Source organism: Nerophis lumbriciformis, linkage group LG22, assembly GCF_033978685.3.
Source record: "Nerophis lumbriciformis linkage group LG22, RoL_Nlum_v2.1, whole genome shotgun sequence".
Lineage (NCBI taxonomy): Eukaryota > Metazoa > Chordata > Actinopteri > Syngnathiformes > Syngnathidae > Nerophis > Nerophis lumbriciformis.
This window is the reverse complement of record NC_084569.2, coordinates 31,443,244-31,468,995: the sequence shown is the minus strand read 5'-3', so window position 1 is coordinate 31,468,995 and position 25,752 is coordinate 31,443,244. Positions and strand designations below refer to the sequence as shown.

The window sequence follows — 25,752 nt, the reverse complement described above, 5'->3', positions numbered from 1 at the left end:
TCGATGAATTGCCATGTCCGAATGTCAGTGTGTGTTTGTTTTCTTTGCCGGGCAATTAACAAAAACAAGTGTGCTATCGTTGGTGCTATGGGGTCATCTTTTGAACGTGTTCGCTCACTGCTGTGCCCTTCTTTTTAAACTGAGCCTTCAACCGGAAGTACCGTATTTTTCGGACTATAAGTCGCAGTTTTTTTTCATAGTTTGGCCGGGGGTGCGACTTATACTCAGGAGCGACTTATGTGTAAATTATTAACACATTAACGTGAAATATCAAATAATATTATTTAGCTCATTCACGTAAGAGACTAGACGTATAAGATTTCATGGGATTTAGCGATTAGGAGTGACAGATTGTTTGGTAAACGTATAGCATGTTCTATATGTTATAGTTATTTGAATGACTCTTACCATAATATGTTACGTTAACATACCAGGCACGTTCTCAGTTGGTTATTTATGCCTCATATAACGTACACTTATTCAGCCTGTTGTTCACTATTCTTTATTTATTTTAAATTGCCTTTCAAATGTCTATTCTTTGTGTTGGATTTTATCAAATAAATTTCCCAAAAAAATGCGATTTATACTCCAGTGCGACTTATATATCTTTTTTTTCCTTCTTTATTATGCATTTTCGGCCGGTGCGACTTAAACTCCGGAGCGACTTATACTCCGAAAAATACGGTATGTGTTTAAAATGCAACATACCTACAGTATAGTCTAAATATTGTATTGCTAATTGTTAATTCCACTGTGGATATTAAAATATGACAATTTATTGCACTGTATCATAGCTAAATGTTGCAATTTTTTATTTAAAAAAAAAAAGTGTAAAACTCAGTTTAGTATTTAGAAAGTTATGATGAATTAAATGTGCCTTCTTGGGGGCGCTCGCGGCCCAACAATGGGCACCAGCCCTATGGTTAAGAAACACTGATGTAGACCACAAGGAAGTGTTTTAAATAGAGCTGTCAAAGCACATGTCCGGTTGGCGGCCTCACAACAATAGTGCTACGCTTCACATCAGGTCTAACCAACAAAACATCGAAAAATCGTCTTACAGTACGATCATGCTATTCTGTTACTCTGTGTTATTCTGGGATATTTCTACCTAAATAAATGTTTTCTGGCAGATCGAAATTAAGCGTATTGTAATGGCAGCGGAGACTTTCTCTCTTTGAACAATATTGTCTTCTTCTGCCCTCTGCAGCCCAAATTGGGTAATTACAGTTCACTACACATTATTACCATCGCTATGGTATATTATTTTATAACCTAATCTGGTTGATAGTCTGCAGAGTGTTTAACAGGCCGAATATTACATTTTAAAATAGGTAGAGAAGGTTAAAACATGTCATGCAGAGCTATGAATGCCATTAACTTGCACTACTGTGCAGAAGTTTGGGGCAATAATTCCATAAGTACACTATATCCACTCATCACCCTGCAGAAGAAAGCAATAAGGGTCATTCATAAGGCAGGATATAAGGATCACACAAACACATTTTTCTTACATTCAAAACTATTGAAATGCAAAGATCTTGTGGAACTACAAACAGTACAAATTACATGTAAAGCAAAATAAAGTGTAAAGTGAGTAAAAAAATTATTGATAATATATTTTATTAGGACCGGTAAATGTATCATTCATTATATATAATAATAATGATGATAAGAAAGCTAGTTATTTGATGTATAAATAAGGGTTGGGAGTAGGGCTGCAACTAACAACTAATTTGATAATCGATTAATCTGTCAATTATTACTTCGATTAATCGATTAATAATCGTATAAAAGAGACAAACTACATTTCTATCCTTTCCAGTATTTTATTGAAAAAAAACAGCATACTGGCGCCATGTTCTTTCAACCTGCCAAATAAAACAAGGAAATAGTTACAAAAAAGCACACTTTTGATACCCCTGTTATAGATAATAAAAAATTAAATCTGATAAATCTATGGATAAAAAGCAGAGCCTGGCGACGCATGCGCATTTATCATAACTCTCTCGCTCTCTCTGTCTCTGCCCCTCCCTCACCAATGCTGCTGTGCGCACAATTTGTTTTGTTTTTAACCCCTTCTTAACCCTGAACGTACATTGTTGATACACGCAACCATAACTAAAAATGCCGGACATTTGAGGCATTTAAGAAACACCGCCCGGTGGTGTCCGGTGAAACCGATCATTGCTAGCATGCTAGCAGCGATCTGTTTCACCGGACATGTCCTCTTTTGCTAGCAGCTAACGGACTACGATAGACTGACCATACGTCCTCTTTTCACCGGACATGTCCTCTTTTGCAGAGCTGTCAGGGCAGAGTTTCTTAAATGCCTCAAATGTCCGGCATTTTGAGTATTGTTTACACAACGTGCAGTACGCTACTAAATATGCCCGTGTGGAAACTCGTTCGGTACACCTCCGCACCGAACCGAAACCCCCGTACCGAAACGGTTTGATACAAATACACGTACCGTTACACCCCTAATATTTTGATTATTGTTTCTCAGCTGTTTGTAAATGTTGCAGTTTATAAATAAAGGTAAAAAAATAAAATAAAAAAAAACATAGCCTCAGCGCATGCGCATAGCATAGATCCAACGAATCGATGACTAAATTAATCGCCAACTATTTTTATAATCGATTTTAATCAATTAGTTGTTGCAGCCCTAGTTGGGAGTAAATATGTTTCATTTCTTCCCACTCCTTTTTGGATATAAAAAAAACCTCTAACCATTATGTATGATTTTCATTGTTTATGTGTTTTCATTGTGAAATTTGTTTTGATTTTTTTACCTTACAATAATGTTATCAAGATTATTTCCTTTTTTCCATAATTTTTTTATATTGCTTTGATTTTAACATGTCCAAAATAAACTACTACTACTAACGTGTACAACATGTAAGGTACAGAATATCAAAAACATTTAATGATGTAGAAAAAATATCGCCTAACATCTTTGACAATCACAGCATAATTGTAACAATCCACATTTTGTGTTATTAATGCTTGAAACTGCTATCTAAACATGGAAGTGTAGCTCCTCTCCTCTAAATGCAAGTGCTCCTACTGTAAAGCAAGAATAACAATTCTGTATTCCTACAAAATAGAAAATCTACCAAGAAACCAACTTACTGCAAGTATTTTTTTATTCTCTTTAAAAATGTGTTCATTAGGGGTGTAACGGTACACAAAAACTTCGGTTTGGTACGTACCTCGGTTTAGAGGTCACGGTTCGGTTCATTTTCGGTACAGTAAGAAAACAACAAAATATAAATTTTTGGGTTATTTATTTACCAAATTTGCTAAATCTTCCACCAAAAATATTTTTCTTAGTGAAATATTTGATGTGAAGTAATGGGAACCTTGAATAGGTCAATAATTCATAATAACATTGATTTTGATTCAATATTATGTTTTGAGCAATGACAGTTTGAAAGAAAAGAAAAACAGCTTTGTTTTATTAGTCAACATTGCAACTTTTTCTAAATTACATTTAACCTTTAAGCTTTTTAATTTCATTTGTGTTATGTTTTTGTTTATTTTAATAGTATTTTTAGAATGTGGCGTGGGCCTTTAAAACATTAGCTGTGGGCCGCAAATGGCCTCCGGGGCACACTTTTGACACCCCTGCTATAGATAATTACAAATTTAATCGGATAAATCTATGGATAAAAAGCAGAGCCTGGCGACGCATGCACGTTTATCATAACTCTCGCTCTCTCTGTCTCTGCCCCTCCCTCACGAATGCTGCTGCGCGCACAATTTGTTTTGTTTTTAACCCCTTCTTAACCCTGAACGTACATTGAAAATACACGCAACCTTAACTCAAAATGCCGGACATTTGAGGCATTTAAGAAACTCCGCGCTTACAGCTCCGCAAAAGAGGACATGTCCGGTGAAAAGAGGACGTATAGTCAGTCTATCGTAGCCCGTTAGCTGCTAGCATGCCGTGTGTTGTGCCTCGGTGTGCATTGTTTACACAACCTGCGTTACGCTACTTAATATGTCCGTGTGGAAACACGTTCGGTACACCTCCGAACCGAACCCCCGTACCGAAACGGTTAAATACAAATACACATACCGTTACACCCCTATTGTTCATATCCTTTTCGTGTTGAGCTGTTTCAAAAAGCATAATGTAAAAAAAAACCCCACTTCATTAAAGCAAATTTCTTGTCCAGTCATGGCATTAAAAACTTTAAAAATTATCTGTATTGAGTCCACTTGTTAATGACGAAAAATTATACCTTTCTGTGATATTGCGATTAATTTTGAGTTAACTATGGACAATGCGATTAATCGTGATTAAATATTTTAATCGTTTGACAGCCCTAGTTTTAAATGTAGAAACAAAAATCACAATATGACCCCTGTAATGTCAGACATCCCTCAGGTCGGGCTCTCTTTGCAATCTTGCAAACTTCTATTTTCTTCTGCAAACTTGCATAATTTCTCTCATGCAGTTGCTTTTTGTGTGTTTTTGGCATTTGGAGCATTTTTCCCGTTGCATTTGTTTTAAAGTGTTTTTGGATCATTCTTGTGTTTGGTGCAATTAAACATTGCGCCACGTTTGCCCCCGCCAGCTACCGAACAGCACAGGTCCTGTTTTCATTTTCTTAATAATGCTGATTTATTAAGAGTTCATAAAAATGAGGCAAGAAAAAAATGTTCAATTAAATTCGGTGTTGCTCTGTGGTCACCGGCGAAAGGATTGTACAGAACCTTCGAAGTTGACTATTTGGGGTAGCACCTCAGTTATCTACTCTTAGCATATCCACAAGGACTATTTTAGCATTCACTATTTTATTGGCTAGAAGGCTGATTGTGTAAAATTGGAAGGCAACAGCGCCTCCTTGCCACACTCGCTGGAATAAAGATGTTCTGTATTTTCTCAAACTGGAGATTAGGTTGACGTTGAAAGGTTGTTCTGCAGAGTTTCAATAATTGTGGGGTGCTTTTCTGAAATATGTAGGAGAGACTGATCTGCAAATTAAGTCCGATTGAAACCATTGAAATGGGGGTTGTTTATGAGCCTTTTGTATGCTTGTTGTATCTCTCTGGGGTCATTCAGTAATGCAGCTGTCTGTGGTTTTATGTTGAAATCTAACGATGTGTGTTTTTTCTAATTTCTCTATTTAATTATTATTTGTTGTTGTTGTTACTTGCTGGGGGGTGAGGGAAAAAAAGAAAAACATTTGATACGTTAAACCATGGGTGTCAAACTAAATTTAGCTCAGGGGCCGCATGTAGGAAAATCTGTGCACACGCGGGCCTGACTATTAATATCACGGCATTAAAACAAAAAAATAACGACAACTTCAGATTGTTTTCTTTGTCTTACTTTGGCCAAAAATAGAACAAACACATTCTGAAAATATTACAATAAAAATATAGAAAAAATACCAGCAGCGGTAAAGCTTAGATCCATGAAGGAAAGAAGAAAGTGAATAAATGTTTATAACTGAATACATTTATACATGCATAAAAATGTGTTTTCTTTTGTATTATTTTTTTTAATGACTTAAAGGCCTACTGAAACCCACTACTACCGACCACGCAGTCTGATAGTTTATATATCAATGATGAAATCTTAACATTGCAACACATGCCAATACGGCCGGGTTAGTTTACCAAAAGTGCAATTTTAAATTTCGCGCAACATATCCTGCTGAAAACGTCTCGGTATGACGACATCAGCGCGTGACGTCACGGATTGTAGAGGACATTTTGAGACAGCATGGTGGCCAGCTATTAAGTCGTCTGTTTTCATCGCAAAATTCCACAGTATTCTGGACATCTGTGTTGGTGAATCTTTTGCAATTTCTTCAATGAACAATGGAGACAGCAAAGAAGAAAGCTGTAGGTGGGAAGCGGTGTATTGCGGCCGACTTCAGCAACACAAACACAGCCGGTGTTTCATTGTTTACATTCCCGAAAGGTGACAGTCAATCTTTACCATTGGCCTGTGGAGAACTGGGACAACAGAGACTCTTACCAGGAGGACTTTGAGTTGGATACGCAGACACGGTACCGTAGTACGCTTCCAAACATTTGATCGCTTGCCCGTACGTGCGTGCCGCTATGTGCATGTCACGTACGTAACTTTGGGGAAATATATGTGCTGTATGAACTTTGGGGAGGTGAACGGTACTTTGGGCTGTGGGATTGAGTGTGTTGTGCAGGTGTTTGAGTTGTATTGGCAGGTTATATGGACGGGAGGTGTTTGTTATGCGGTATTATCCCCACCTTCTACCATCCTAGTCACGTCCGTTGTGTCCTTGGGCAAGACACTTCACCCCTTGCTCCTGATGGCTGCTGGTTAGCGCCTTGCATGGCAGCTCCCGCCATCAGTGTGTGAATGTGTGTGTGAATGGGTGAATGTGGTAATACTGTCAAAGCACTTTGAGTACCTTGAAGGTAGAAAAGCGCTATACAAGTATAACCCATTTATCATTTAATTTATCATTATTAATTTGTGGCATATTAAATATAAGCCTGGTTGTGTTGTGGCTAATAGAGTATATACATGTCTTGTGTTTATTTACTGTTTTAGTCATTCCCAGCTGAATATCAGGTCCCACCCGCCTCTCAAAGCATCTTCCCTATCTGAATCGCTCCCACTGCCCTCTAGTCCTTCACTTTCACTTTCCTCATGCACGAATCTTTCATCCTCGCTCAAATTAATGGGGAAATCGTCGCTTTCTCGGTCCGAATCGCTCTCGCTGCTGGTGGCCATGATTGTAAACAATGTGCGGATGTGAGGAGCTCCACAACCTGTGACGTCACGCTACTCGTCTGCTACTTCCGGTACAGGCAAGGCTTTTTTATCAGCGACCAAAAGTTGCGAACTTTATCGTCGATGTTCTCTACTAAATCCTTTCAGCAAAAATATGGCAATATCGCGAAATTATCAAGTATGACACATAGAATGGACCTGCTATCCCCGTTTAAATAAGAAAATCGCATTTCAGTAAGCCTTTAACGTTTATGACAATCTTTTTCCAAAACACAATATAAAAACTGAAGTATTAAAGGATAACGCATACATTTATCATTTGTTTTCAAAACGCAGGGCTCGAATTTAACCACAGCCGTAATGCCCTAAAAAATTGACCAACATTTGCGGCAACAACTTACCGTGACCGCCCTCGACTTTTTATTTATTAATGGAAGAGGGATATAATAGTCAAGGGCATGATGATAATTTGCGATAAAATTCCAGGTGTTCCTTTATAAATTACCGAAACACCCTCAATTAGTAACGTCAATTAGTAATGCAATTTAGACAACATGAAGTCAGGCGCATGCGCACTAGCGATGTTTATCTTATTAATCATGGCGGACTGACCACGTTAACCTCGCTCCAGGGGTGTACCCTCGGAGTATACTTAGTCAACAGACCTACATGTCACACTAAGGGTGGCCGTATGAACAACACAACACTGTCATAAAGATGTGCCATATAGTTAGACCACACTAAACACCAATGACAAAACACATTTCGGGAGAATATTTGCACCGCAACACAACATAAACTCAACAGAACACATTCCCAGAATTCCTTGCAGCACCAACTCTTCCGGGACGCTACAGTCATTTTCCCTCGCTTCCCGCCGTGTGTTTAAGAGCGCACTGCTGTTGGATGGAGACAGGTGTGGACAATATTGGAGACACTTGTCCCCACACGAAAAGTATACAGCGAAGGAGAAAAACTATATGGTGTTGCTTTCATTTTGACAATACAGCGTCCATCAGCTGCTGTGACTGAGGGTTAATGAGGTGAGGAAACATGCTGTCACTCCTGTTTTGTTGTTGTTGTTGGCCAAACTGTTGTAGTGAACCACAAGGGGGTGTTGGAGAAGGACACATTTTGTTTACTAGACTTTATCTTCATTAGCCAAACTGCTTTGTGTTTTATTTTGATATCAAAAAGTAAATGCCATGGTTTTTTTTACATTACCATATTTTTCGGAGTACAAGTCGCTCCGGAGTATAAGTCGCACCGGCCGAAAATGCATAATAAAGAAGGAAAAAAACATATATAAGTCGCACTGGAGTATAAGTCGCATTTTTGGGGGAAATTTATTTGATAAAACCCAACACCAAGAATAGACATTTGAAAGGCAAGTTAAAATAAATAAAGAATAGTGAACAACAGGCTGAATAAGTGTACGTTATATGAGGCATAAATAACCAACTGAGAATGTGCCTGGTATGTTAACGTAACATATTATAGTAAGAGTCATTCAAATAACTATAACATATAGAACATGCTATACGTTTACCAAACAATCTGTCACTCCTAATCGCTACATCCCATGAAATCTAATACGTCTAGTCTCTTACGTGAATGAGCTAAATATTATTATTTGATATTTTACGGTAATGTGGTAATAATTTCACACATAAGTCGCTCCTGAGTATAAGTCGCACCCCCGGCAAAACTATGAAAAAAACTGCGACTTATAGTCCGAAAAATACAGTACTTGTGTTTTTTTCCATGTCACAAAGGAATTAATTTAAAAACCATTTGACACATCATTTTGTTAATGTTTTATTGTGTATAGTTAATTCCTATACAACATATTTCTGCTCAAACTCTTAATGTATCTGTCGTGATACAGCATCTACATGAACATAACTTTAAAAATTAATAATTAAAAAAAATAGTTCCCTCTATCAAAAGGTAAAAATAGAGATAAAGGCATCATGAAATGACAAAAAGCTGACAAGTATATATTAATAATGAATTTAAAAAAACTGTATATATATGCATGCATGCTTTGGAGCCCCTGCCTGGAAAGAAAATAATGTTTGCCTTGGTGCCCTAAAATATGAGCACTCCTTTAAGGCAACACTTGCTTTGACCTTAAAAAGTTAAAATTTGAGGCCTGAAAACGGTTACAAATAAGTGGGACCTCAAAAATGTACTGTGGGACCCCATTTTTATGACTTGATGGGATCCCTGGCACCCCATTTTGAAAATTCGTAGCGCAAACACTGATGGGAGTATTGGTGCGTGCAAAACAGCAGCAGGCGGCTGCTTCTAATACTAATCATACTTGCCAACCCTCCCGATTTTTCCGGGAGACTCCCGAATTTCAGTGCCCCTCCCGAAAATCTCCCGAGGCAACCATTCTCCCGATTTTCACCCGGACAACAATATTAAGGGCGTGCCGTGATGGCACTGCCTTTAGCGTCCTCTACAACCTGTCGACGCGTCCGCTTTTTCACCATACAAAGGGCGTGCCGGCCCAGTCACATGTTGTATGCGGCTTCTGCATACACACGAAAGTGACTGCAAGACATACTTGATCAACAGTTATAAATAAAGTTGATTTGATTTGATATAGGTCACACTGAAGGTGGCCGTATAAACAACTTTAACAGTGTTACAAATATGCGCCACACTGTGAACCCACACCAAAGAAGAATGACAAACGGGAGAACAACATAAACACAACAGAACAAATACCCAGAATCCCTTGCATCCCTACAATATACAACCCCGCTACCACCAAACCCCCCCCCACAATCTCCCAAATTCGAAGGTCTCAAGGTTGACAAGTATGATACTAATCAAATGTCATCCCGGGGGCCCAAGAAAATTAATTTGCGGCCCGGAACTGGCCCACGGGCCTTGACTTTGACACATAGGTGTTAGACTGTTCCTTTCAATTATGTAGCTAAACACCCAATAAACAGGGTGGGGGAGAGGTGGCATCGGGATATAAACAAAACATATTTTGTAGGGGTGTAACGGTACGTGTATTTGTATCGAACTGTTTCGGTACGGGGGTTCCGGTTCGGTTCGAAGGTGTACCGAACGAGTTTCCACGCGGACATATTAAGTAGCGCACCGCACGTTGTGTAAACAATGCACACTGAGGCACAACACACGGCATGCTAGCAACGACCGGGCTAGGACAACATATAAAAGCCAGAGCTGAAAGACCCTCCTGCCTCGTTAAGATCTCCCGTTTGGGAACATTTCGGCTGCACGGTGCGATACAACAATGGAGGACGGAGGTTTGCCGACATTGTTCAGCAGCTGCTTCTGACAACACGTCAAACATGCTAACCCATTTGAAGCGACACCTGCCCCAAGTGAACATCGCTTCAACAAAGAGAAAGACGAGCAAACAGCTCCCACCTCTTACTGCCAGGTTAGCCAGGCTGGGGGGGGGGAGAAAAGTTAATCTGAGGCTGAGTTGACTTGAAACTGTTTAATGTTGCACTTTTTATATGTAGAAGAAAAGTTTTGTCATTGTATTTAATCTGAGCAACAACTTGAAGCAGTTTAAAGTTGATTAACGTTGATTAACTTAAACAAGTTGAAAAATTTATTGGGGTGTTACCATTTAGTGGTCAATTGTACGGAATATGTACTGTACTGTGCAATCTACTAATAAAAGTCCCAATCAATCAATCAATCAAAAAAAGCACTTTATATGTAGAAAAGTTTTGTTAAGAAACCATTCTGAGCCTTATCTTATTTAGTTTTTATTTTACATATGTTGACCACATGAACCCTGCAAATGGACCCTGTGTGTGTATGTATGTTATGCAATTGTTTACACATTTGGTAAATAAATAACCAAAAAATTTAAATTTTGTTGTTTTCCTTCCTGTACCGAAAATGAACCGAACCGCGACCTCTAAACCCAGGTACGTACCGGACCAAAATTTTTGTGTACCGTTACACCCCTAGCTAACACAGATGGGAGTATTGGTGCGTGCAAAACAGCAACAGGCAGCTGGTTCTAATACTAATCAAATATCCCGGGGGCCAAAGAAAATTAATTTGCGGCCCGGATCTGGCCCGCGGGCCTTGACTTTGACTCTTAGGTGTTAGCCTGTTCCTTTCAATTATGTAGCTAAACACCCAATAAACAGGGTGAGGGAGAGGTGGCATCGGGATATAAACAAAACATATTTTGACATTTAGGGTAGACAATAGATATATGATGTATACAAAGATGATGTAATGAACAGGAATGTCTGATGCTGGATGTCAATGAAAATTAATTGAAAAAAATAAATAAATAACCCAATAAACCATGGGTGTCAAACTCTGGCCCGCAGGCCAAATTTGTAATTTAATTTGGCCCTTGAGGCAATATCAAATTAACATTAGAGCTGGCCCGCCGGTATTAAACAGCGGCGGTGCCGCTGTAACACCGCATTCACCGCTAATACTCCACTGTTTCCCCACACATTCATTTATTTGTGGCGGCTCGCCACGAAAGAATTACGTCCGCCACAGATAGATTTTTCGGCTTTTGACCCGCTTGACCGCTCATAAAAGCAATGGGACTCTGTCTGTGAATGTAGCTTGTAGTTACAATTCCGGTGCAGTAGGTGGCGGTAGCCTACTATGCATTGTAACTCCGCCAATAGCACTTAATTCACCTGGTGGGCCAGAAGAAGAAGAAGAAGACGACGAAGTAAAAGAAGAACGGACCGACCGGATCAAAATACGAGGGTAAGACGTCTCGGCAAACAAGTTCAAAAGTGGTCCGAACCTGTGCAGTGTGCAGGACTGACTCTGATTTTCTTAATTTTTATTTTCGGGATATGAATGCATTTATTTTGAAAGGACAGCTGGAGAGAGACGGGGGAGGGGGGAGAGAGGGTGAGAGGGGGGATTGACGCGGAGAAAAGCGACTGTCAGGTGGGATCGAACTGGGTCGCCGGAGCGGGTGCTCTACCAGGTGAGATAGGTTATAGCTGCATCGCTTGCGGCTCGTCATGTAGTTAACGTTAATCCGCGATTTCACCGAGCGTTTCACTGACGGTGAGCAGCCTGACGCTGCTTCATTAACACCGCCGCTGTTTGACTCGGGGGCCGGGGCAGACGCGCGCAGTAACAGTCACCTGTTACCATACCGACGAGCTAACGTGTCCAGGTTATAACCCTGTTGTCAATAAACACACGTGGAGACGGTGCTTCAGATACTGCATTAATACTGAAGCTAAATTGTCCACTGATCACTGCAGCATGTGAATGCAATGAAAACAATAACATCTGAGCCAACCAGCTGTTAAAATATTGTCCAGGTTAATGTTTTGGCCATTAAAGGCCCTTCATTTCAAGATTTCAACTGTGATCGGGCTTTAAACAGGTGGCTGACCTGTTCAGATGGGTGTAACTGCTACTGGTCAAATAATGTGAAATAGCATTTAATTTTACATGTATGCAATGCCATTTAAATGTAATTATAGATAATAATAATAATAATAAATACTGTGTAGTGTTGTAAATAGTCAACGGGAAGGATTTTAGTAAGATATATAAAATAAAATCAGTCTTTACATTAATAAATAAGAATTACAAAACAAATGTTCTCTTTTTCCTAATGTCAAGATTGACCAGCGCAATAACTACAGATCTCATCGCATTATCGATGAAATGCTTGGGATCTTGGGAGAGGTTATTGAAGAACCAGTCCTCTCTGAAATCCAATCTTCAAAAGGCAATTACCCTGGAGGTTGATGAAAGTACAGACGTCTCCACCGCCAGGCAGCTCTATGTGCATGTCCGGTATGGAAGTAGAATTTCATCAAAATCTTACATATCCTGGGTCATATATGTGAATACTTACTACTTTGCTTTCTCTCAGATACCTGGATAAAGAGGGGCATGTTTTCTACCAGTTCCTGGACCTGGTTGAACTTGCTGATGGCAAAGCACACACTATTGGGACAGCCATAAAGACTGCAATCTGTAAGAAAGGCCTGCCAACAGAAAGACTTTATGGAGTGGGGACTGATGGAGCAGCTGTTATGACAGGTATTATTATACATATCATGTAAAAGTGTTTGTTATAACCTATGTTTGTGACTGATTAATTTTATTTAAAAAAACGTTTTTTTTTTAATTCAGGGCGTGTGAATGGTGTTGTGAAGCAACTTACTGACAGCTATCCAAAGATCGTGGGTGTGGCTTGTGCAGCCCATAGATTAGGCCTTGCCTGCAAGGACTCATCCAACCATGTTAAGTACATGGCCACCTTCAGAGATCACCTGCAAGATCTCCACTTATTCTTCCGCAACAGTGCAAATCGCACTGCAACACTCAAGGCAGCATCCATCACCCTTGGTGTTATTGACTTAAAAATTAAAGTAATTGTAATTTGATACTGTAGTAGTTATCTTTTGTGTATTCATAATGTAAAATTTGATAGCATAGTTATTTTCTGTCTATTACAATATTCTGTCTTTTTTGCAATATTTCCAGGAAGTAAAAGACACACGTTGGCTGTCTCAGCACAAGGCAATTGAGAACTTGCAGAGAAACCTGCCAGCAGTCCTGGCAGAGGAGGCAGAAATGCGTAGATGTCTGGGGGCAAGGGGTCTCTACACTTTTTGTGCCACCTACAGATTTGTGGCTGCTGTTTACCCGCAAGCTGATGTTTTGCCCCACCTTGCAAGTCTCTCCAGAGTATTTCAAAAAGCAGACGTCAACTTCCTTCATATAAAGGAGATGGTATGCTGAATGTGCACATTTAATTAGTGTGATAAAAGTCAGTGTGTTTTGATACATTGAAATAGGGGTCCTTTCCATATCTGACCAGTAACAGCAGCTATGTTTTTTTGTTTTGTTTTTTAATGTAGGTCCCTGTCACCATTAATACTCTGAGGAACATCAGAGAAGCTGGACAGACTCCACTCCCGGGATCATTTCTGTCTCGCCTCCACGAGGACCTGGATAATTCCCAAGGTCTTGGGGCCTTTAACATACAGCATGAGGAGGAGAGGGACAGGAGAGGACGGGGGCAAGGAAATGGCCAGGAAGCCACAAGGGAGGGGCAGTGGGCCAGATTCCAGCAAGAGGTAAATAATGACGTCATTGCCACTGCCGCCGCCACCCCCCAACCACACCACCACAAATAGATGCCTGTCCTGTGGGAAACACTGTACTCCATCCATCCATCCATCCATCTTCTTCCGCTTATCTGACGTCGGGTCGCGGGGGCAGCAGCATAAGCAGGGAAGCCCAGACTTCCCTCTTCCCAGCCACTTCGTTCAGCTTTTCATACTTGCCAACCCTCCCGATTTTCCCGGGAGACTCCCGAATTTCAGTGTCTCCCCGAAAATCTCCCGGGACAACCATTCTCCTGGTCAACATTATTGGGGGCGTGCCTTGCTTTCCCTCCATACAAACTGCATGCCTGCCTAGCCACTTATTACATGCAGCTTTTACACACACATAAGTGATTGCAAGCATACTTGATCAACAGCCATATAGGTCACACCGAGGGTGGCCATATAAACAACTTTAACACTGTTACAAATATGCGCCACACTGTGAACCCACACCAAACAAGAATGACAAACACATTTCTGGAGAATATCCACACCGTAACACAACATAAACACACTCCATCCAGCTGTATAATCACTCGCCATACAGCAATAGATGACATCTGCCTATTACCTGACACCTGACATGTTAGCTACTTCTCTTTGTTTATAATGTTTATAATGTCTATTTTCTCATTCCTGCTGGATCTACTCTCTATTTTATGCTGCTGCTGTCACATATACTGTATATACTGTAATATTGTACATGGTCATTGGTATATATTGTATATATGTTATAGACATAACATAATATATCTGTATATATATTATTCTGTAGACATATTATGTATATATTCGTATATATGGAAGATTTTTTAATCGCTATATTAGTCTATTTATACCTGCATTGTCCTTTCCATCCTTACACTTTCCACCATTGTAACTGAGCTACTGTGTTGAAAAATTTCCCTTGTGGATCATTAAAGTTTGTCTAAGTCTAAGTCTAAACACAACAGAACAAATACCCAGAATCCCTTGCATCCCTAACTCTTCCAGGCTACAATATACACCCCCGCTACCACCAACCCCCCCCCCCCCCCAAATCTCCCGAATTTGAAGGTCTCAAGGTTGGCAAGTATGATACTAATTAGTGATGGGTTGATGAGGCGTCATGAAGCGTTTGGACACATTGCAAAACTGTATTGATACTGTGTCGATACTGTGTCACTAAATACTGACATCTGCTGGACATTAAAAATCCCTACAAGCAACCTATGAATCGACTCAACTGACACTGATTTCATGACCTAGTATATACAATAATATAAACCAAGTCATTGTATTTCCATCCATCCATCCATTTTCTATCATTTAGGATTATTTCATATCTTCATTTAAATAAAAATATATTTTTATCTTTTTTAGATACAGTCAATAAATAATGTGAACATGTATCATAACATGGAAATTAAAGAGAACGTGTTGTGAATGAGGATGCTTGTGGACTGGGAATTTTTGTATTTATTTTTTTTACACATTTTTATTTTATTTTAAAAAACAGTTTTTCCAACGTATTAAATTTTAGACGCTTTCTCTTCTTAGTTATTAGTTCTCCGGCTGTAGAAAAGACCCGCTCACAGGGCACAGAGGAGGCGTCAGTGCGAAACAGTTCGCGTATCGGTCACGTGACCGAAACAGCTCATGATCAGTCACGTGACTTTCTAAAAGCGGTATGCGCACCGACACAGGGTTTTGCTCTATAAGCTCGACGCATGCGCCGATGCATCGGTGTTGCCGGACCCATCACTAATACTAATCAAATATCATCCCGGGGGCCCAAGAAAATTAATTTGCGGCCCGGAACTGGCCCGCGGGCCTTGACTTTGAGACTTAGGTGTTAGACTGTTCCTTTCAATTATGTAGCTAAACACCCAATAAACAGGGTGGGGGAGGGGTGGCATCGGGATATAGATGTAGATGTATGATGTATGCAAAGATGATGTAATGGATAGGAATGCCTGATGCTGGATGTTTGATTGATTGATTGAGACTTTTATTAGTAGGTTGCACAGTGAAGTACATATTCCGTACAATTGACCACTAAATGGTAACACCCCAATAAGTTTTTCAACTTGTTTAAGTCGCTATCATCATAATACAGTCATCACACAAGATAATCATCAGGGTGTATACATTGAATTATTGACGTTCGTTAAGGAAGTAGTTTGACATGTACTTCGGTATCAGGGAGGTGTAGCGGATTTTATAGACTAGGCTCAGTGCAAGTTGTTTTACTCTGTCCTCCACCCTGAGCCAGCCCACTTTGGAGAAGTGGGTAGGAGTGAGGTGTGATCTGGGGTGGAGGTCTAGAAGTAATCTGACTAGCTTGTTCTGGGATGTTTGGAGTCTAGATTTGAGGGTTTTGGAGGTGCTAGGGTACCAGGAGGTGCATGCGTAATCGAAAAAGGGTTGAACGAGAGTTCCCGTCAGAACCCTCATGGTGCTTTTGTTGACCAGAGACGAGATTCTATAGAGAAATCTTGTTCGTTGGTTGACCTTTTTGATTACCTTGGTTGCCATTTTATCACAGGAAAGAATAGCCTCTAGAATGGAACCTAGGTAGGTGACCTCATATTTCCTGGTGATAACAATGTTACCCACTTTTATAGTGAAGTCACTGACTTTCTTAAAGGCCTACTGAAATGATTTTTTTTTATTTAAACGGGGATAGCAGATCCATTCTATGTGTCATACTTGATCATTTCGCGATATTGCCATATTTTTGCTGAAAGGATTTAGTAGAGAACATCGACGATAAAGTTTGCAACTTTTGGTCGCTGATAAAAAAAGCCTTGCCTGTACCGGAAGTAGCGTGACGTCACAAGTTGAAAGTCTCCTCACATTTCCCCATTGTTTACACCAGCAGCGAGAGCGATTCGGACCGAGAAAGCGACGGTTACCCCATTAATTTGAGCGAGGATGAAAGATTTGTGGATGAAAAACGTGAGAGTGAAGGACTAGAGTGCAGTGCAGGACGTATCTTTTTTCGCTCTGACCGTAACTTAGGTACAAGGGCTCATTGGATTCCACACTCTCTCCTTTTTCTATTGTGGATCACGGATTTGTATTTTAAACCACCTCGGATACTATATCCTTTTGAAAATGAGAGTCGGGAACGCGAAATGGACATTCACAGTGACTTTTATCTCCACGATAATACATCCGTGAAGCACTTTAGCTACGGAGCTAACGTGATAGCATCGGGCTTAACTGCAGATAGAAACAAAAGAAATAAACCCCTGACTGGAAGGATAGACATAAAATTAACAATACTATTAAACCATGGACCTGTAACTACACGGTTAATGCTTTCTAGCCTGGCAAAGCTTAACAATGCTGTTGCTAACATTGAAGCTAACTTAGCTACGGACCTCGACAGAGCTATGCTAAAAACATTAGCTCTCCACCTACGCCAGCTCTCATCTGTTCATAAACACCGAAGCTCACCTGCGTTCCAGCGATCGACGGAGCGACGAAGGACTTCACCCGATCATCGATGCGGTCGGCAGCTAGCGTCGGATAGTGCGCCTGCTATCCAAGTCAAAGTCCTCCTGGTTGTGTTGCTGTAGCCAGACGCTAATACACCGATCGCACCTACAGGTTTGTTCTTTGCCGTCTCCATTGTTCATTAAACAAATTGTAAAAGATTCACCAACACAGATGTCCAGAATATTGTGGAATTTAGCGATGAAAAAAGACGATTTAAGCTGGAGACCGACCTATTCCAAAATGTCTGATTCAACTATTGACGTCACGCGCATACGTCATCATACATAGACGTTTTCAACCGGAAGTTTCCCGGGAAATGTAAAATTGCACTTTATAAGTTAACCCGGCCGTATTGGCATGTGTTGCAATGTTAAGATTTCATCATTGATATATAAACTATCAGACTGCGTGGTCGGTAGTAGTAGGTTTCAGTAGGCCTTTAAGGTTGATGTGGGACCCAAATAGGATGGATTCTGTTTTACCTAAGTCAGGGGTCTGCAACCCGCGGCTCCGGAGCCGCATGCGGCTCTTTGATCACTCTGATGCGGCTCAGCAGCTTACTTGCTGAACCCCCAATTTTCCCGTGAGACTTCCGGATTTTAGTGCCTCTCGCAGAAAACTCCCGGGATTAATATTCATTGATTTTCACCCTTACAGCTATAATAAGGGTGTGCCATAATGGTACAACATATGGCACTCTCTACAATCTGTATTAACAGCGTGCCAGCCCAATACTTATTATACAATATACATCTTCTGCTTGCACACGTACGTGACAGCAAGGCATACTTTGTCAACAGCCACACAGGTTACACTGACGGTGACCATATAAAACAACTTTCACACTCTTACTAATAATGCGCCACACTTTGAACCAAAACCAAACAAGAATGACAAACACATTTCGGGAGAACATCTGCACCTTAACACAACATAAACACAACAGAACAAATACCCAGAATCCCACGCAGCCCTAACTCTTACGGGCTACATTATACACCCCTGCTACCACCAAACCCCGCCCCCACCCCAACCCTGCTCCCTCACACATCAACCCCCCACCCCCCCTCTGTGCGTCGGTTGAGGTGGGCGGGGTTTGGTAGCGGGGGTGTATAATGTATCCCGGAAGAGTTAGGGCTGCATGGGATTCTGGGTATTTGTCCTGTTGTGTTTATGTTGTGTTACTGTGCAGATGTTCTCCCGAAATGTGTTTGTCATTCTTGTTTGGTGTGGGTTCACAGTGTGGCGCATTATTAGTAAGAGTGCTATAGTTTTTTTTATACCGCCACCGTCAGTGTAACCTGTGTGGTTGTTGACCAAGTATGCCTTGCTGTCACCTACGTGAGCAAGCGGAAACACCATACAACGTGTGGCTGATCAGGCACGCTGGTTGTAGTGGGTGCTATATGCTGTACCATCACGGCACGCATGACGCTGACAAGCGCCATTCATTTAAAACCCGCGTGCCGCACCAGCTTTCAAATTCCATATAAAAGGTGTGGGCAGCGTGTCTGAGACCCCTGGTTTATACATAGCACAAAGCACAAAGAAAACTTTGTATGCAGTGTTATTTCATTTAAAATTTCAAAAAAATTTTGCGGCTCCCATTGTTTTCTATAATTTGCGAAACTGGTCAAAATGGCTCTTTGACTGGTAAAGGTTGCCGACCCCTGACCTAAGTGTATGGATAGCTTGTTGTCAGCGAGTCAGGTGCAAATTCTACAGAGTTCAGTACTGAGGATTTTCTCCACCTGTGACTTGTCCCTGTCTGATACCAGCAGGGCCGAGTGATCCGCAAACAAGAACAATTAACAGTCGCATGCTGATGACAAATCGTTTATGTATATTTCAAAAATTCAAATTAATTGAAAAAAATAAATATATAACCCAATAAACGAAGGGTTTTTTCCAAACGTGGTGGTGTTGGCAGTGACAATAGTAACAACACAAACACACCCTCAGGCTATTCAAATATACAGACGCTGAGTCACGTGTATGTTTTTCCACTCCTGTCAATTAAGAGATGTCAGCATTTCACCATCATTCAGACACTTTTAGTAAACATGTGCTGCTTCCGTGACGACAAACATGTCACTAGGGAACTTAGTTATTATATTCAAACTAAATTGGACCTGGCGGCTTCCCTTAGTGACGTCACGCGCTCACAAATGTGATCTTAATTCATTTATCATGGACACCCTATTAGCTTCTCGCTGGCGCTAAGCTAGCTGCATAGCAACCGTATTTACGCGCTGTTATTATACATTTGGTTGCATTTTTAACACGAGTCGGGGTGTTTTTCCACGCGGGTACAACTTGTTTTAAACAGTAAAGTAGTATAATTTGGAGTCACTTGCAGTAACGGCGACAACATCTGCGTTGGCTAACGTTCAACACGCGCGACACATTATCGAGTCGCGTCGAAGCTCCTGAACGCACCACATAGACAGTATACATTATGCCGTGAGGCGAGTTTCTACCGTCAAAAATTGAATAAACCTGCATTAAACTTCTTACCAGTTTGTGTCCGCTTCGTTTACCGTCCCGCAACCAACAGGGTTTTAATTGTTCGAGCCTCTCCTTCAGCCTATTTCTCTACTCCATCTGCTTGCGCCGATCAGTTCAGAAGGACGGACCAGCTCGACCAATCACAGGCGAGACAATGGAAACAAGCCAGGTCTGAAGGCGCGTTCAGGTGCACTGGTAAACTATAGTGTCCTCGCAAATAACTTATCGATTCGCCTTGGGATGTCGAAGGCTTTCACAAAAGTCGCCACAATTTACAATTTTAGCCTGAACGTGACATTCATTTTTTGCTATTCTTTTTGCAAACGGGGAACATACAGTCGTGGTCAGACGTTTACATACACTTGTAAAGAACATAATATCATAGCTGTCTTGAGTTTCCAATCATTTCTACAACTCTTGTTTTTTGGCTATAGAGTGATTGGAGCACATACTTGTTTGTCACAAAAAACATTCATGAAGTTTGGTTCTTTTATGACAGGGGTCGGGAACCTTTTTGGCTGAGAGAGCCATGAAACCCAAATATTTTAAAATGTATTTCCGTGAGAGCCATATAATATTTTTTAACACCGAATGTAACTAAATGCGTGCATTTTTTAGTAAGACCAACATTTTTAGAGTATAATAGGTCTCTTATTATTTTTAATAACATTGTTATTCTGTAGCTAACTATCCATCCATCCATCTTCTTCCGCTTATCCGAGGTCGGGTCGCGGGGGCAGCAGCCTAAGCAGGGAAGCCCAGACTTTCCTCTCCCCAGCCACTTCGTCCAGCTCTTTCCGGGGGATCCCGAGGCGTTCCCAGGCCAGCCGGGAGACATAGTCTTCCCAACGTGTCCTGGGTCTTCCCCGTGGCCTCCTACCGGTTGGACGTGCCCTAAACACCTCCCGAGGGAGGCGATCGGGTGGCATCCTGACCAGATGCCCGAACCACCTCATCTGGCTCCTCTCGATGTGGAGGAGCAGCGGCTTTACTTTGAGCTCCCCCCGGATGACAGAGCTTCTCACCCTATCTCTAAGGGAGAGCCCCGCCACCCGGCGGAGGAAACTCATTTCGGCCGCTTGTACCCGTGATCTTGTCCTTTCGGTCATAACCCAAAGCTCATGACCATAGGTGAGGATGGGAACGTAGATCGACCGGTAAATTGAGAGCTTTGCCTTCCGGCTCAGCTCCTTCTTCACCACAACGGATCGATACAGCGTCCGCATTACTGAAGATGCCGCACCGATCCGCCTGTCGGTCTCACGATCCACTCTTCCCCCACTCGTGAACAAGACTCCTAGGTACTTGAACTCCTCCACTTGGGGCAGGGTCTCCTCCCCAACCCGGAGATGGCACTCCACCCTTTTCCGGGCGAGAACCATGGACTCGGACTTGGAGGTGCTGATTCTCATCCCAGTCGCTTCACACTCAGCTGCGAACCGATCCAGTGAGAGCTGAAGATCCTGGCCAGATGAAGCCATCAGGACCACATCATCCGCAAAAAGCAGAGACCTAATCCCGCAGCCACCAAACCGGATCCCCTCAACGCCTTGACTGCGCCTAGAAATTCTGTCCATAAAAGTTATGAACAGAATCGGTGACAAAGGGCAGCCTTGGCGGAGTCCAACCCTCACTGGAAACGTGTCCGACCTACTGCCGGCAATGCGGACCAAGCTCTGACACTGATCGTACAGGAGCGGACAGCCACAATCAGACAGTCCGATACCCCATACTCTCTGAGCATTCCCCACAGGACTTCCCGAGGGACACGGTCGAATGCCTTCTCCAAGTCCGCAAAGCACATGTAGACTGGTTGGGCAAACTCCCATGCACCCTCAAGGACCCTGCCAAGAGTATAGAGCTGGTCCACAGTTCCACGACCAGGACGAAAACCACACTGTTCCTCCTGAATCCGAGGTTCGACTATCCGGCGTAGCCTCCTCTCCAGTACACCTGAATAGACCTTACCGGGAAGGCTGAGGAGTGTGATCCCACGATAGTTAGAACACACCCTCCGGTTCCCCTTCTTAAAGAGAGGAACCACCACCCCGGTCTGCCAATCCAGAGGTACCACCCCCGATGTCCACGCGATGCTGCAGAGTCTTGTCAACCAAGAGAGCCCCACAGCATCCAGAGCCTTAAGGAACTCCGGGCGGATCTCATCCACCCCCGGGGCCTTGCCACCGAGGAGCTTTTTAACTACCTCAGCAACCTCAGCCCCAGAAATAGGAGAGCCCACCACAGATTCCCCAGGCACTGCTTCCTCATAGGAAGACGTGTTGGTGGGATTGAGGAGGTCTTCGAAGTATTCCCTCCACCGATCCACAACATCCGCAGTCGAGGTCTGCGGAACACCATCCGCACCATACACGGTGTTGACAGTGCACTGCTTTCCCTTCCTGAGGCGGCGGATGGTGGTCCAGAATCGCTTCGAAGCCGTCCGGAAGTCGTTTTGCATGGCTTCCCGGAACTCCTCCCATGTCCGAGTTTTTGCCTTTGCGACTGCTGAAGCCGCACACCGCTTGGCCTGTCGGTACCTGTCCGCTGCCTCCGGAGTCCCATGAGCCAAAAGAACCCGATAGGACTCCTTCTTCAGCTTGACGGCATCCCTCACCGCCGGTGTCCACCAACGGGTTCTAGGATTACCGCCACGACAAGCACCAACTACCTTGCGGCCACAGCTCCAATCAGCCGCCTCGACAATAGAGGCGCGGAACATGGTCCATTCGGACTCAATGTCCAGCACCTCTCGTGACATGTTCAAAGTTCTTCCGGAGGTGGGAATTGAAACTCTCTCTGACAGGAGACTCTGCCAGACGTTCCCAGCAGACCCTCACAATGCGTTTGGGCCTGCCAGGTCTGTCCGGCATCCTCCTCCACCAACGCAGCCAACTCACCACCAGGTGGTGATCGGTAGAAAGCTCCGCCCCCTCTCTTCACCCGAGTGTCCAAAACATGAGGCCGCAAATCCGATGACACAACTACAAAGTCGATCATGGAACTGCGGCCTAGGGTGTCCTGGTGCCAAGTGCACATATGGACACCCTTATGTTTGAACATGGTGTTTGTTATGGACAATCTGTGACGAGCACAAAAGTCCAATAACAAAACACCACTCGGGTTCAGATCCGGGCGGCCATTCTTCCCAATCACGCCTCTCCAGGTTTCACTGTCGTTGCCAACATGAGCGTTGAAGTCACCCAGTAGGACGAGGGAATCACCCGGGGGAGCACTTTCTAGTACTCCCTCGAGTGCATCCAAAATGGGTGGGTACTCTGAACTGCTGCTTGGTGCGTAAGCACAAACAACAGTCAGGACCCGTCCCCCCACCCGAAGGCGGAGTGAGGCTACCCTCTCGTCCACCGGGTTGAACTCCAACGTGCAGGCTTTGAGCCGGGGGGCAACAAGAATTGCTACCCCAGCTCGTCGCCTCTCACTGCGTGCAACGCCAGTGTGGAAGAGAGTCCAACCCCTCTCGAGAGAACTGGTTCCAGAGCCCTTGCTGTGCGTCGAGGTGAGTCCGACTATATCTAGCCGGAACTTCTCTACCTCGCGCACTAGCTCAGGCTCCTTCCCCCCCAGCGAGGTGATGTTCCACGTCCCAAGAGCTAGCTTATGTAGCCGAGGATCGGACCGCCAAGTGCCCTGCCTTCGGCTTCCGCCCAGCTCACAATGCACCCGACCTCTATGGCCCCTCCCATGAGTGGTGAGCCCATCGGAGGAGTGACCCACGTTGCCTCTTCGGGCTGTGCCCGGCCGGGCCCCATGGGGACAGGCCCAACCACCAGGCGCTCGCCATCAACTCCGGGCCTGGCTCCAAAGGGGGGTCCCGGTGACCCGCGTCCGGGCGAGGGAAATCTGAGTCTTTGCTGTTTCATTCCCATAGAAGTCTTCGAGCTGCTCTTTGTCTGATCTCTCACCTAGGACCTGTTTGTCTTGGGAGACCCTACCAGGGGGCATGAAAGCCCCCGGACAACATAGCTCCTAGGATCATTGGTGATCACCGTAGCTAACTAATAATAAATAAAATACTTCTTACCATTAATGCGACTTCTTGAACAGGTGCGGTAGAAAACGGATGGACGGATATAAATGCATGAGATTGTTTTATATTTTGACACTGATTACCAGCGTAATTAGCAGTGACGTGCAGTCAGGGGAGGCAGGTGAGGCGGCGCCTCACGTGCCATCATGGAAAGATTAAAAAATGTAAAAAGAAAAAAAATTAATTAAATTGTTATATGTATCCAGTGATTATACTATAACATTATTTTCCATTTAACTTCACCAGTTTTAGATTATTTTTATTCAAAATCGCTGAATTTTCACATTTGCCGTTCAAATACTGAGAAGAGACTTGCGGTGAGTCACCAGCCAGTTGAGCCTCGCCATGGATTGCGCAATGACTCGGCTAACTGCTGGCCTGCTGTGCAGTGAGACCGTATTGCTATATGAATTATATTATACATTTCCATACTTTAGTTAGCTGAGGTATATAATGTACAGTGTATTTTGTCAACAACTGTATGTGTGTAATGTATTTCTTGTGCTGAGCAATCATAAAACTGCTGCGAAGACGCACTGGGTGAAGCTCGCAGTAATCCCGCCTCCTGGTGGTAGAGGGCGCTAGTGATCCCAGAGATCATTCTTGCGACTACTCGGCTGCAGAAGAAGTGACAACAAGCAGCAACAGTTAGCAGCGATCGTTTATTTTTTCCTCTTGCCTGGACTTTTAACATGGAGGATTACATATCTAAAATAAAACACTTTTCTAAACTGGACTTTCAATCGAAGCAGGAGGTAATAATTAAAGGAAGATCTCCATCGAGACAGAGAGACTTTTAAAACTGAAGAAAGATAAGGAAGACTTCTATAAACAAGTTATCGATGCTTTTGTTCAAAAGGAGCTGCGCATGGACTTCATTTATAAGTAAAGGTAAGACCATAATAACGTTTTTTTTTTTATTAAATGTGCTTTTTTGTGTGTTACAGTTTGTATGTGTAAAGTTAAAGTTAAGTTAAAGTACCAATGATTGTCACACACACTAGGTGTAATGAAATGAGTCCTCTGCATTTGACCCATCACCTTGATCACCCCCTGGGAGGTGAGGGGAGCAGTGGGCAGCAGCGGCGCCGCGCCCGGGAATCATTCTTGGTGATTTAACCCCCAATTCCAACCCTTGATGCTGAGTGCCAAGCAGGGAAGAATGCTGGTATGAGCTTTTAAACATAACCCGTTAACTGCTGCCAATCAAATGGTGAATAAGATACTCTTTAGGGTTCATATGTTTGTAAATCTGACTGTGATGAAGTCAGTGCCTCACCAGCCATGAACCTCACCGCACGTCACTGGTAATTAGGTAGGTAGGTAGGTAGGTAGGTAGGTCTTTATTGTTATTGCCCAAGTACAACAAAACTTTGTTTTTCAGCACAAACCCGTGCAAACAGTGTACAGGGTCACAGAACAACTCCAGAGCAAAGCACATATACGTGTTACAACATACAACTCGAGACTTGCAACAGAGGGGAGGGAGTGGGGGCTACGGTGGCGGGCTGCAGCTCTTCGGGCACTGCCCAGCCGTCCAACACCCCTAAGGGATTCGCGTCAAGGGCGTTGGATGAATTATTCACAACTTATCGTGTTAAGCAATGTCAGCTAAGATCTATCTGAGAGCCAGATGCAGTCATCAAAAGAGCCACATCTGGCTCGAGAGCCATAGGTTCCCTACCCCTGTTTTATGAATTTATTATGGGTCTACTGAACATGTGACCAAATCTGCTGGGTCAAAAGTATACATACAGCAATGTTAATATTTGGTTACATGTCCCTTGGGAAGTTTCACTGCAATAAGGCACTTTTGGTAGCCATCCTAACAGGTGTAAAAG

General features: G+C 42.9%; 2 protein-coding genes across 4 annotated transcripts in view; one reads left to right on the top strand and one right to left on the bottom strand.

The window, feature by feature from the left end:
* Positions 1–25,752, bottom strand: part of LOC133615246 (phosphoribosyl pyrophosphate synthase-associated protein 2) — a 183,766-nt gene that overhangs the window by 61,890 nt on the left and 96,124 nt on the right. The window contains exon 1 of one of the 3 annotated variants that reach the window (XM_061973695.2): positions 19,876–20,023. The exons of the other annotated variants lie outside the window; for them this stretch is intronic. The gene's annotated coding sequence lies outside the window, so the exon portion shown is untranslated. Of the gene's footprint in view, positions 1–19,875; positions 20,024–25,752 lie in introns of those variants that run through there. 3 annotated transcript variants of the gene reach the window in all.
* LOC140679715 (zinc finger protein 862-like) lies at positions 12,623–14,900 on the top strand. Its single transcript, XM_072915709.1, has 4 exons — positions 12,623–12,796; positions 12,890–13,128; positions 13,244–13,492; positions 13,621–14,900. The coding sequence occupies exons 1-4, from the start codon at positions 12,790–12,792 to the stop codon at positions 13,897–13,899; spliced, it is 774 nt and encodes a 257-aa protein (XP_072771810.1). The 5' UTR covers positions 12,623–12,789; the 3' UTR covers positions 13,900–14,900.